This window comes from Mustela nivalis (genome assembly GCF_964662115.1).
Source record: "Mustela nivalis genome assembly, chromosome: 8".
In the NCBI taxonomy this organism is placed as follows: domain Eukaryota; kingdom Metazoa; phylum Chordata; class Mammalia; order Carnivora; family Mustelidae; genus Mustela; species Mustela nivalis.
In genome coordinates this window covers 44371455-44385137 of record NC_139027.1, presented here as the reverse complement: position 1 = coordinate 44385137, position 13683 = coordinate 44371455, and the positions used below count along the sequence as shown (strand labels likewise).

The following is a 13683-nucleotide window of genomic DNA, read 5'->3' as shown; positions in this document are numbered from 1 at the left end:
TAATAAAAAAGGCAGGATGGTAAATTGTTAATGTCTGCATCCTTTGGCATAGTATCTGGTTGAAGGATATGGTCAAAAGAGGGGAAGATCTTCAAGGGTTAGATTAGTTTAAAAATACTTTCAAGAGGAGGGAGATTTTGAACTGGTTTTGGAAGAATGGGCAAAATTTAATTAGACAAATGGTTGAAGAGAGAGTGGACCCTTTCTTCCAGGCACTAATATGAGACCAAAAGTTTGTGAATCATTGAAAAAAGAACAAATTAATTAGAGAGATGGGCTATTACAAGAAGGAAATCCGACTATGAAAATTTAAAATACAGGTCCAAGGGTTTTGTAGAAAGTAAGGATCCAGTAAGAATTAAATAGGAACTGAGGGATTGATCCTCGGAAGTAAAAGCTTGGTTTTGATAGGCCATACTGAGGATTATGAGGGAGGGAAATCAACAACGGTGTTCGTGTGGTGTTAGAGACCTATGCTGGGATGGGTGGGTTCCAAGGACAGAAGAATTTGAGAGAAGCAAAGGGCTGAGGTCAGAGGTCTCAGGGAGTGCTCTAGGCTGTGTCCACAGTGGACCTTGCCAGGGTCTTCCCCTTCTACCATCCTGCCTTCAAATTATTTTGGTCTGGTATTTTAAGGTTTCTGATTTAATCAGGACTTTTTGGTTGTAGCTGAGAGAAACCCAGCATAAAGAAACATGAGGGGAATTGGTGGTCACTCATCTCAGCAGGAAATCCATTGATAGATACTTTGGCTTTAGGTGCAGCTAGATTCAGAAGCCCATGTGTTTTATTCATTGATTTAATATAATTTATTAAATGCCTATTATGTGCCAGGCACAGGTGCCAAGGATATAATGATAAGCAAAATAAAGATTATCTTTATGAAGTGTTACTTTACAAGTTAGTATATAGGGGAAAGTATAAATGTATGTAATGGAAAATATGTTCAATGTGTGTGCTAATAATGCTGGGCCAATAAACAGGGTCTGGGAATCTTACCTATAATGCCTTCTTGATATTTTTATCTTATATATTGATGATTCTTTCCTTGAGCACTGACAAGATCTCAGAGAAGTGTCAGATACATATTTTGCCCTGACATGTGGTGATTAGTTCTTTCCCTTTCTACCTTTATCTACCCCTCCACCCAACCCCATTCATCCCAGGTTCCAGGAAAGCTGCATTGTGATTTGGTCAAAATATCCTGATCATGGATTTGATTTGTGGCCACTGCTAAACTTTTATCCATTCTAGAGAGATATTACTCATTTCTCTTCCAAGAGAATGTCTGTAGCTAGTGAAAGGGAAATGTTTAGAAAGATCTGCATTCTCATAATGTGATTTTCACATAATATAAAGGTATTATGAAATGTTCAAGGTTCTATAAATAATGGTACTATTTGCAATAAGAATATGGTTCCTATATTCAGGGTTTGAGGGTAGATGGGCAACCCTCCAAATACAGTGGGATGACTGGTGGATCAATAGATCATTTTTTCCTCCTCCCTCTTGTTGTCTAAAGTATAGGTTTAAATGACAGGAAAATGTTTTGGAGGTAAAGTGCATGGCATATTATTGCTTTCTGCCATTCTGATTTTGACTGCCACTTCTTTCAAATAACAACAGTTTGAAGACTGGGTGTTTGATTAGCTCTCTACACATTCAATATATTAGAATCACAGCTATATGATATTTTGAAGATTTCTCATACATTCAATCAAGTTGACAGATACCTTTAGAAAAAGGAAAAGAGTGATCAATATCTACCTTCTCATAGCCATTTCCCACATTAATAGCCTGTCCCGAAACTCACATAAAACCATGGATCTGGGGGAAGCACTGAGATGGTAGTTTATATTCTTAGGGCTTCTGTGAGAAACCACTTTTACTGAATTATGTGTTTAGGGTGGGATGAGGAATGGCCTTTAAGTAAATTCTTAATTTCAGAAATTTAGAAATGAATATTTCTTTTTTTGTTGTTTTATAAATTAGGAAATTGGTATGAGTTGTATGGTATTCAGCATATAATATAAATATATTGCACACCTCTTCATTATTTCAGAAGTGGTGATGGATATTAGTATGGTAAAAAAGAGAAAGAAAGAAAAAGAAGATCCTTATCTAAAAGAGAATATTTTATTTCCCAAAAGGGCAAATATAAACAAGTTACTGAACTAAAATATTGACTTGTTCTTGAAGACTAATTGCAAAAAATCAAAAATTTCTATTAATGGCGCCAATGCTGTTCTGTAGAATTGAATGGAAATATGAATGTCTCCTTGACAGCATCTGATACTTTGGCAAACTGGACTTGAGTTCAGAGCCAGAGAATGGGAGAATAAAGGGTCCCCTATAAAAATCCAAATCAGGAAATTCATTCTCTTTTCCTTCCATTAGTTCAAACCATGGATCTACTCCAAATGTGTTTTGTAAAATAGAGCCCAAATTCTAAAACAAATAAAGTTTAATTATCATGCACCTTCCTAGCACAACAGATGGCAACTAGGAAAGTTGCCTGTAGCAATGTGAAAGAAGACTCCCGCCTGTCTTCTTCTTTTTTTAATAACAGTATTTATTAAATGGCTATCTCTACTGCAGACTCACTTTCTGCAGGTGAAGATAAAGAAGGCAAGTGAGGAGATGTCTGAGAAAGGCATACAAGATCTGTAGACAAAACGTGACAAAGGAAATATAACTCAAACTGAGATTTTTCTATTTTTAATTTTTTTTTGTAACCTTTGAACAGAAATACGTGAAACTATAAAATCACAGAATCCTAGAATTTTAGAGATGGAAGATGGTTTAGACACGCAATGGAAAATCCCTGGACTGGGAGGACTGAGGTCCTGGTCCTACACTAAGTAGTGACATGATCAGAATCAGTCCATCTCTCTGGACCTTGTCTTCAGCTTTAGGAGAACCCATGAGATGGAGAAAGAGAGGAAACTAACATTGATTGAGTTACCTCTGCTGGGTTAGGGACTGTGCTAACTCTTACAAATTCTTGTTCTCTTAATGTTCATGGCAATCCCATAGAAAAAAAGCGTTATCTACATTTTAGAGTTGAGAAAGCCCAACTGACTGTTACACTCCTCCCCAACCCCAGCCCTCTCTGCAGTGCTATGAGAGCGTCTCAGTAATGAGGGGTATATTTTTTGACTTTCTCATTTCCTGGTTCTATAACTTGTCTTTGGCCCCTCCTTTGGACAGATGATAAGTGGAGGGTTTAGGGAAGTTGCCAGATCACTTAGATAGCTTTTGGCAGAGAGTGGTTACAAATGGCCTTTGTTTTCTTCTCTTTAGCAAAGGCAGGGAACAAGTGAATGACTGACTTAAGACAACACATTTTTGTTTTAATATTAAGCAATGATATCAAACTTAACACTTAGGTCTCCTTTCTCTTCAGTTTGTTAAAGTATTTTTAGTTTATAGAGCTTGGAGAGTGAGGGAAGTAGAGCTGGGTGAGGTGCCTAGTTGATTCCCTGTGAACTAGAATTTGCTACATATGATCAAATCCTTAGTTATTTAACAAATATATTCAAGAACCTATTATGGAAAAGACATTTTTCTGGAGTTTCAGCCCCTTATTTCACCTCCTAGAAATATCTCAGATTGTTGTCTGTTTATAATGAATAATTCCAAGTATTCTTAAAGAGAACTTTTCCTTTAGGAATTCTCATTTTGGCGAAATTTTCATTCATATATTATTTGCATGAGTAAAGAAAGCAGAAGTCCATGTAACTCAAAATTAGCTTCTACATAGTTTCCAAATCAATTCTCTCATTTTTTTTCCCCCACAGCAAAAATACTTTCCTAATTACTCTGAGTACTGTTAATGCCTTTTATTTTTTCCAGCACATTGACATCGTGATTGATTGTCCTGCTAAACTTGTGAAAAGAGGGTATATATTATGCTATCCATTGTGTTCATGAGAAAACTCAGACATAAAAAATATGGGCAAATTGTTAGTCCAAGATCATAGAACCTACTAATGGATGAGTGCCACTAGGAGACAATATATTTTTTTTTTCTCTCTCAGTGATTGGCTTCCTGTCCAATTTAAGCTGGTAATTTAAAAGTATTTCCACATGCCAACCTAATAGAACCCAGAAAAGCAAGAAGAAGTAATCATTTGCTAGTCCCCATTTGCTGAGTTAATCTGAGCATTAAGGATTTACTACCATTATTCTTCCACACATACCTTATTTAAAGAAATTAGAGCCGACAAAGGGCCAATACATTAAAAACTTCAGCCAGTGACCAGTGTTTCCAAAGTTCTAGTCCTTGGTTTACCATTATCTAGCCTTTGTAAATAGTGAGAACAATATGGCACCCAAGTCATCTGCATTTTTTTTTAAAGATTTTATTTATTTATTTGACAGAGAGAGATCACAAGTAGGCAGAGAGGCAGGCAGAGAGAGAGAGGAGGAGGCAGGCTCCCTGCTGAGCAGAAAGCCCGATGCAGGACTCGATCCCAGGACCCTGAGATCATGGCCCGAGCCGAAGGCAGCGGCTTAACCCACTGAGCCACTCAGGAGCCCAATCTGCATTTTTTTAATTGTCTTTAGCCAAAGACTTGGAAGCTGAAGAAACCCAGGATTGTAAATATTACACAGCTGGATCCTGACAACACAGTGACATGGAATGCTTTTGTCACCAGAGATTCTCTGAGTTTGCAGATCAAAATATAATTGGCAATAATGACACTATAAAGAAGCTCTTATAAAAGTAGCTTATCTCTCCAGTTCATCAAACCTGTCCCTTCACATCATAGAGAAGAGCCTGCACCATTTCCACTGTCCTTCTTAGAATCTGCCTTGCTGTTTCTTGACTGGATGACTTTATTTTTGCCACACTGTCCTCCCTTCAAGTACCTCCCTCTTTCCTATTCAGATCTTACCCAGGACTTAATGTGTAGCTAAATTCCCCCATTCCTCTGTGAGATTACTTGACTTCCCAAATGCAACATCTCCCTCTTTTGAGCAACTAATTCAACCTGTTAGAGCATTAGTCTCTTTGTAGTTGTTAATATTCTTAATTTCATATTCTGGTTTACTCTCCCAAATTAGGAGCTGCATGGGGGTAAGGATTATAGATCTCGCTTTTTGGGAGTTTCTCACTGCGACCAAAATGATGTTTCACATCTAATGAACTATGCTTTTCAGTTATAGAATATTGATCCCAAATAGGATACAGAATCCCATGTTGCCCTTCTTTTCACAGAACGAGGCAATGGAGTCTTCCCACATGTGTCTGTAATAACCCCAATTACAACCTTGAGCTTAACTATTACCTCTTCGGGAAAGGTTGCCTGATCTAGCACATAATAATACAGGACACTCAGTTAAATTTGAATTTTAGGTAAACAGTGATTTATTCTCTTTTTAGTATACATGCATTCCTCAATTCTTTTTCTTTTTTTAGTTTTTATTTAAATACCGGTTAGTGAACACACATTGTGATACTAGTTTTGGGTGTACAGTATAGTAGTGATTTAACACTTCTGTACATCACCCAGTGCTCATCACGACAAGTGCATTCCTTCATCCCAATTCCCAATTTTCTTAAATTTAAAATTAAAAATATCTGACCTACATGACTCTCTTCACTTGCATTTATCCTTATCCTTGCCCTGTGGGGTCCTATTTTTATTTAAAATTTTGGTATTTGTTCAGTGTGAATTTTTGGCATTAATTTGAATTTTAGAAAAATACTGCATTAAAATATTATATATTACTGAGTTCTTTGGGGCCCCCTTAAATGTCGTCTCTGAGACCAGTGTCTTATTGCCCTCTCCCTAATCCCAGGCCTATTCTGGTTTTATTTTTTCATTTCTCAAATGACAATGATGAATGGCAGTGGCAGGAAGAGATGATTCCAGTGTCTAACACTTAGTATTTTTTTTTTCATAATCATTTTGTATATTCACACTGTCTTGATTTCTTGCTTTTTACATTGAAAAGTTCAGTGATCCAGTTTTCTTCTCTCATAGCTGCATTTTAAACCAACTCGTAACTGTTAGTTTTTCAAAATAAGTTTTATTACTCTCATAAATGGAAAGGAAATCTGGCTCTCAGAATGATCATGGGCTAGACCTTCTCATATGTTAATGGTGGACATCCTGTTTGCAAGGAGAAAGCTAAAGAGAAAAGCAGCAGCTTTGGCTGCTACACTTATGATATGCCTGAATATGGAGTCAGGGCGCCAAAGTCACACTTGCTGTGTAACTAGCTTCCCTCCCCAAATAATGTAGCACATTGTGCTTCTCCATACACTTTTCTTTTCTTGGAGCTATTTGTACACTGATATCTTAACTTTGTAAAATGTTACCACTTTGTTTTAAGCTCTCTCTACCTATATACTTCAGTGTATACACATGAAAGGGTCAGAATATGAGTTTAGGCAGTAGGAAAGATACGGGGATTTATAAGATTTTAGATGGTTAAAAATATACAGGCATATACTCTAGTTTTGTTTTGTTTTTAATAAAAACTATATAGGGTTATACATTAGACATTTGTTCAGAAACATAGTTAATTAAGCAAGTTATGGAAAAAAAAATGACTGCTTTAAATCTAGTTGTAAGTAGACGTGTGGTGTATATATTAGCTTTATGTATCCAGAATCTAGTCATTGGAAAAGAATATTTAGAAATGTCTTGAATGGTAATCTCTATGGATCCTCAAAACACACTATCTTGTTATCATTTCATCATATATACAAATTACTATAGATACCTACATGACTCTGTAGAGACTTGAATATGGAGTAAGAATTGACTCACCAGTGGGACCATAAATAAATAAATCTGTAGGGTGTTTGACTAAAGGATAGATAATTTAATAGATTTGACAAAGCTTTTGAGAAGAATTTTCTCTTAAAAGGAAATAATGCCATCCATAAAGTTATGTAGAGCTTTCCATCCATGGGAATTTTGTTGTTCCTGATGTGGTCTTAAAAAGATAATGGAGCTTCTATTTTGTTTGGTTTAATTGTTTTACCATAGCCATAAAAAAAAAAAAAAAAAGAAAAGAAAAGAAAGAAAGAAAGGAAGGAAGGAAGGGAATGAGGAAGGGAGAAAAAGAAAGACAAAGAAAGAAAGAAAGAAAGAGAAGGAAAAGAAAGGAGGAAAGAAAGATGGGAAGAAAGAAAGGAGGAAGGAAGGAGGAAGTGGGGAATGAAGGAAGAGGAGCGGAAGGAAGAGGGAGCAGGGAGGGAGGAAGGAAAGAAGGGAAAAGAGAGAGAGAGGGGGAAGGAGGGAGGAAGGAAGGGAGGAAGAAACAAGGAAAAGAGAAAAAGAAACTATTCAGTGAAACTTTCAAACTCTGAAGTGAATAATTTATTAAAGAAGAGATTTTTGGGGGCGCCTGGGTGGCTCAGTGGGTTGAGCCTCTGCCTTCGGCTCAGGTCATGATCTCAGGGTCCTGGGATCGAGCCCCGCATCGGGCTCTCTGCTCAGCAGGGAGCCTACTTCCCTTCCTCTCTCTCTCTGCCTGCCTCTCTGCCTAGATGTGATCTCTGTCTGTCAAATAAATAAATAAAATCTTAAAAAAAAAAAAAAGAAGAGATTTTTGGATTTTACATTTGTTTGTTTTGCCTTACCTCTCCGAAGAGGTGTTTTCCTTATGATTTGAAGCTGTGGGTTCCTTAGTGTTTCGCACCCCAGTGCGTGACAGAAAAAAGATCCCAAACAATATATTTTGTAGTAAAGCATCTCTTCCGACTTTGATACAGAAGTTACAATATGGTAGGATGTATTGGTATGAAATTCTGAATTCTGGTGATTTATTTTAAATGTTTTCTAATTTAGTTTTTATCATCTCAATGATTTTCTATTCAGAACTGTGCTAAATAAGAGAGCAGCAAAACCCATTTGTATTTGAAGGCAAAAGCAAACATCCTGCGTTTACTTAATTGATGAATGTCTGGAGCAGGAAGAAAACATACTTGCATGAAGTTGAATATGGACATATGTGTAAACCATCGTGAGAATGTATTGTTTTTCAGCAATTTAAATTTTTATTTCAGAGAAAATTAACTTTAGAGTTTAGAAAACCAACACATAATAGCTGTTTATTGAATTTCCTCTTTCCCGCTCTCTCTCTCTCTCTGTGTGTGTCTTTCTTTCTTGCTTGGATTCTTCCAGTCAAGTGTGTTTTTGAATTTTTAAAAAAAATTTAATATCTCTAACCTTGAATTTTCTAAACCAGAGATTGTTTCTCTTCTCTTAATAGACTGGAAGAAAAGAAAAAGGAGATCCTCTAAACATTGCCATTGATAAGATGACCAAGAAAACAAGAGACCTAAGGAGACAGGTACTGTTTTTGTTTTTATTTTACGTGCCTGGTACTGAGTGGTGGTTTTCAAGAATGTCCTTTTCCAGGGTGCCTTCTAAGAGCTGACATTCAGGTTGCTATTCTTCATAGCACCTACGTATACACAGAAGCATTTCATCAACAAGGTAGAGTCTGCTGAGCAGACAGATGTGACAGCCTCAAGAGGTATGATGAAAACACCCTCTGAAGAGGAAGCTTGCTCACTGCCCAGAAACAATCTTCCCAGATAGAGACTTGATGAATTCACTACCTTCTCCATCTATTTTTCAGTTTTCCAGATGCAGGTATACAAAGAGCCAGTCTCTGATTTCTACTAGTTCGTTCTTTCCACAACTCCGAAGGCCTTAAATGAATAAACAAGAATGCTGATAGCTAATGAGAAACACAACTCTTAATCTGATGGGCTAATTAAGGTCTCTAACCCTGTGTATTTCCTTTAGGGATCCATGTCACCAAGGGAATGTTTGCTGATCAGATGGTTGTTTGGGAAACTGAGGACTGAAACAAGGAAAGTTAGTTGATGATTTGAATGGCTAATGGTTTCATTACTCTGACAGGTCTATTTTTGGGGATGAAAAAAATCTGGCTGGGGCTCCATTTTATCTTGAAGGTGCTATATCAACACTGGTAACCCTATTGTCTTGTAAGCTTTATTTTATTTGTTTCCATAGTGAGCTCTACTTTCTTTGGTAGTGTTCTTTCTAGAAGAGTTATGCCATCCATTAAGTTGCAGTAAAATCCCCTCTTGATTTCTGCCTGAGAGGCATCCTGTCTCCTACTGGTAGCTTTTGCATAGTGTTGATTGTGTTAGTCAGCTAGAACCAGTCACTTCCCTGAGACAGCAACAACCTTACTTTGTGCAGCTGGAAAACCTAGACTGACATGACTGCATCTTGCCCCCACTACTCTTAACATGTCAAGTACAGATAGGATTAGCAAGGTGCCTAGGCAAGAGTGACCAAGAAGCAAGTTAGAAGTGGTTTGAATGAGAGGAAGACACTCCTTCTAATAATTACTGCGAAGCTTCTAGACTCTCTTCGGGTTATCACCTATAGGTTGTAGGCATGCTTGAGCTACTGTCCTCCAGAAAAATCATAATTAGTTCTGGAATATGAAGACTCATTTACCCAGCTAACAAGTCCTTGTTGGGGAAACATTAGCTTCTTATTTTATCTTAAAATGAGAGGGAGAATAAAATGATGTCCTATACCAAATGGATATTTGGCCAGATCTATCTCTTTGCCCTCTTAAGCCATCTCTTCAATCAAATCCCCATCTGATATGAAATGATATGAGTGGTAGGAATTGGGACTGAGGTTAATGAGAAACATTGAATCAGGTATCCAGAGACCAGGGTTTTATGTCTAGCTCTACCACTCAACTGGCTCTGTGACCAAGGATCTATCATCTCTTTGTCTTTGTTTCTTATATATGAAAGTAGGGAGCCAAACCAAATCTCTAAGCCCTCTCTAAGCTGCATAAGATTGAATGACCCCCAAAGAAATCTGCACTTATTTCCTATGTCACAGGTCCTATTGCTTGATAATCACAGATTTTGAAGCAGTGGAAGTACATCTTCTTTAGACCCTTTCTTTGGCGAGGTGGTCAAACAGGCAAAATTCATGGTATGAATCTTCCTACCTCCCAATCTCTTGGTTTTAGAAGAGACCATTCTGTTACATTCAGGAACTGGCAATCTCCTCTCTCTGAGCTTATGGACCTATCATAGCGACTTTTAAAGTCCTATTAGGAAGGAATGGATAAAGTAGTTTTTACTCTGGTGTTAAAAAGTTCTCAGGAAAGGGTTTATTCTTACTGAGGATAGTGGCAAAATTTGTAGATGGAATTTATGGTAAAAGTTGAAATGTTTTGGTGACAAGTTCTTCCTTGGAGGGCTTCTTTTAGGATGGCAGGGGAAGGAGTATAGCATCCTTTGAAATCATTCCATGCATAAAAGAATTAATTTTCTGCTCACCTTTCCCAAAGATCGAGAAGAAGAAGGATAAAGAGAATTGTTTCATGATATTAACATCCAAAAGTTATGGCATAATTTCACACCACATCCCCAAATTTGGTTCAAACATCTTTCTCTTTCCCAATTTGCCTTTCTAGAACTAAGATGGTTCCCATCTGTCAGTTCCATCCCTGTCCATATGTTGGGATATTTTTGTCTTTCTTTCCATCTCTTCTGTTTCTCCATGTACACCTGTAGTGGTACAGAAGCTTCTCTGATCTAAACAGAAGCTACCTAGCATTTACCCAAATGGAACTTGCAACAACTCTGATAGCGTGCATTTTCAATTTGGGTAGCTAGTTAATTGGATTATCAAGGTTTCGTCTGAGTATCTGATAGCAGCGAGCTATTGCGGCCCAATGAATGCTAGTGGTTCAAATCAATGCATTTCTGTGACTGAAACACTTTCTGTTCTTTACTTTATTGACAATCCTTTTCAGAAGACTTTTTAAATGGGAGCCTTCCAGTGTCCGTGTCCACTTCCCTGTACACATGTAATCCTGTATATAATATTTAGAGCAATCAAATCACAATGGGAAAAAAAAAGCTGAAAGCAAAGAAAAACATTTCTAGCGACTTTCCTCAAGTCTCTACTGTCAGTTTCTTGCTTCTTCCTCATAGCCCTAAGGTTGGGTAGTGTCCTTCAGAAGGGTGACCCTGGAGTCCTGCAAAGTTCTGGTCACCAAATTAAAAAGAAATAAAGTCAATCATGATCATTATCTTGAACTTCCCTAATTGTAAAAAGAAAAAAAGGGAGACTTAAATTCATAGATAATTGAAAAAAATCAAGAATAATTGAATAAAAAGGATTTCTTTTTCAGTAGTATTTTCAAGTAAGTGGGTCTCCTTTCTCTAGACAGTATATCTCAAAGAAATGGGGAGTCATAAATTATGAAAAAGGTTGTGGGAACCCCAGGGTGTTATTTAAAATTGATTGGCTTAGAACTGTCTTGCCAATTAAACCCATGAGAGTGGGCAGTGGTAGAGCAGAATCCTCTTAAGAGTATTTTGTTTGGAATTAAAAATGGATTTAAGGGAATATAACTGCCAGCTTTAAGCATTATGTTTTAATTTTAGAGTTGCGGGCACAGTATGCCCATGTCTGAGCTCTTGTCACTGCTGTGATTCTGAAATCAGACCATTATAAAAACAAAAGCTTTTGGCTGACTCCCCACCTGAGTACCTAGTAGCCCACATGGTCTACCCATCCCTTAAGAGAGGACCCAGTCTGTGGCTGCCGGCTGCTCTTCAATGTCCTCCTTGTATGTGCCACCTGTGAACTCTTCTAGGCATGGTCTCTTGATTTTCTCTAAGCTTACAGGATGCTGGTCTGTTCTGGTTATTATTTTGGTTTTTCCAAGTTGATAAGCAAATCAGGACCCAAATATTTCCCTATGAGAAGCTAATAAATAATAATCATAACAAGTTAGGGCATTGCTAAACTTAGCAAGTCTCTCATTCCCCAAACTAATCAAGGACCTAGTTCTTATCCCTTCACCCTTAATAACCATCCCAATAATTCCAGCAATGAGATTCAGTGTCAACTTGACAAAAGTGTCAGTTGTGCTATTATAATCAAAACACTTTCAAACAAAAATCACATATAGAATACTTTTACATCGGGATGAACGCTTAAGAAAATAGATTATATAACAAAGGATTTAAAAACAAACAAGCAAAAAATGTTATTGGATGGTATGTTTAAAGGTGTATTATTCAAGACCCTGCCTCCACTGAGAACTTATGTAAGAAATATGACTAAAGGTGGGCAGTAATCAGCAGTAGCTTCTGAAATCGCTGCCCACGAAATGAAAACTAAACTCTGACAGGTATCGATGAATGTGATCACATTTAAACTCTGACAGGTATCGATGAATGGATCACATTTAATCCTCATACCAGCTCTATGAGATAGAAGAGATGTCATCATGCCCATTTTACAGATGAGGACATGAAATGAAGTAATGTACCCATGGCCTCATGGAGTATGGATATATAAAGGTTTCAGTCCAGGCGGCTTGGCTGTAGGGTCTTTGCTCATAACCCTTCCCCATTCTGCCTCTCCATTGAACCAGCATATGCAATTGGGTCACCCATATACCAATCTACTCTGGGGGGGATGTAGTTGGGAAAGAAGGAAGGTTCGCATGAATATATAGAGGTGCTTTATGATTTCCAGCAGCACTTTTACTACTTCAAGGTTTGGGGTGGGTGACACGTACATACTATAGACAGAAAAAAAAATTCTGTGGTGAATATCAAAAAAATGGTTCTTAGTTGTGTTATGATATTGTCTCTCAGGTTTCCAGCTGTTATGCTCCACCGGGTCCTCTTTTTAAAAAGTGCTATTATGTTGAGGTAGCTGGCTTCTCAAAGTGTGAGTTATAGATTTTGCAAAAAAACATTTACAGAAAAAAGGAATTTTAAGGCATTCAATTCTTTTTCTCACATCTGCTCATGATGGGGCCAATTATTTTTAGAGTCATTGTAAGATAACATTTAAAATCATTTATTTCCAGACTTAAATCTGCTTTTCCTCATAAGGACACAAGGCTATCTATATAGCAACAATAAAAATAAAATGAAATGAAATATTGATTTCTTCCAAATGTTAAGGTTTGTGTTCTTCACACTGAAAACCTATGTCAGAGCTAATAATCCCTAGAGTTTGTTTCCTAGGTCAGATTGTCTTGCTGCTGTAGAAATATGGAGACCAGAGAATGATCATACAGTCATTGGGACTTGAAATACAGAATATAAATAGCTCAGAGACAGACAGAGACAAATTGCATCAGGACCACCAAAGATCAGAATCAAAAAGGCAAGGAGGAGAATGACAGAGGTAGCAGAGGGCCCAAGAGTGCTGTGAAGGGTCATCCTTTAGACATGCCTCTTGAAAATGGGTTATATATTCCAGCCATCTCTACCTTAAAAAAATCCTAATATGACTGCCCTGAATGTCAGAGTACCATATACTTATTTATCTCCTGGTAAATAATCATCAGGACAAGTTCAAAGTACACGATTTCATCCGTTGGAAACTTCTTAAAATGTCACTATGGGTAAACTCTTCCCTTATGTAGACACTGTTCAAAGCATGAAGTGATCTAATTTCTTCCTATGAGCGAGCATATAGTTGATTACTCACATATTAACACAGTCTTGTGTAGGACACCACGCTTGACCCCTCCCTCACTAGTGAGTCTAGATCACAGAACAATTCCAGTAGCTTGATCAACATTGAATAATCAAATAACACACTGTACAAAGCAGAGGGATCTATAGCATATGTGTGAATAGGAAAATGCTCAACCAGGCAGGTTTGTTCTCTT

At 37.4% G+C, this 13683-nt stretch overlaps 1 protein-coding gene across 5 annotated transcripts in view; it reads left to right on the top strand.

Annotated features, from left to right (window-relative positions):
- CTNNA2 (catenin alpha 2) overlaps positions 1 to 13683 on the top strand; it is a 1136651-nt gene that overhangs the window by 836825 nt on the left and 286143 nt on the right. For all 5 annotated transcript variants that reach the window (XM_082745335.1, XM_082745334.1, XM_082745333.1 and 2 more), the window contains one exon: positions 8236 to 8316. In XM_082745335.1, the coding sequence (XP_082601461.1) occupies positions 8236 to 8316 (81 nt within the window). The remainder of the gene's footprint in view (positions 1 to 8235; positions 8317 to 13683) is intronic.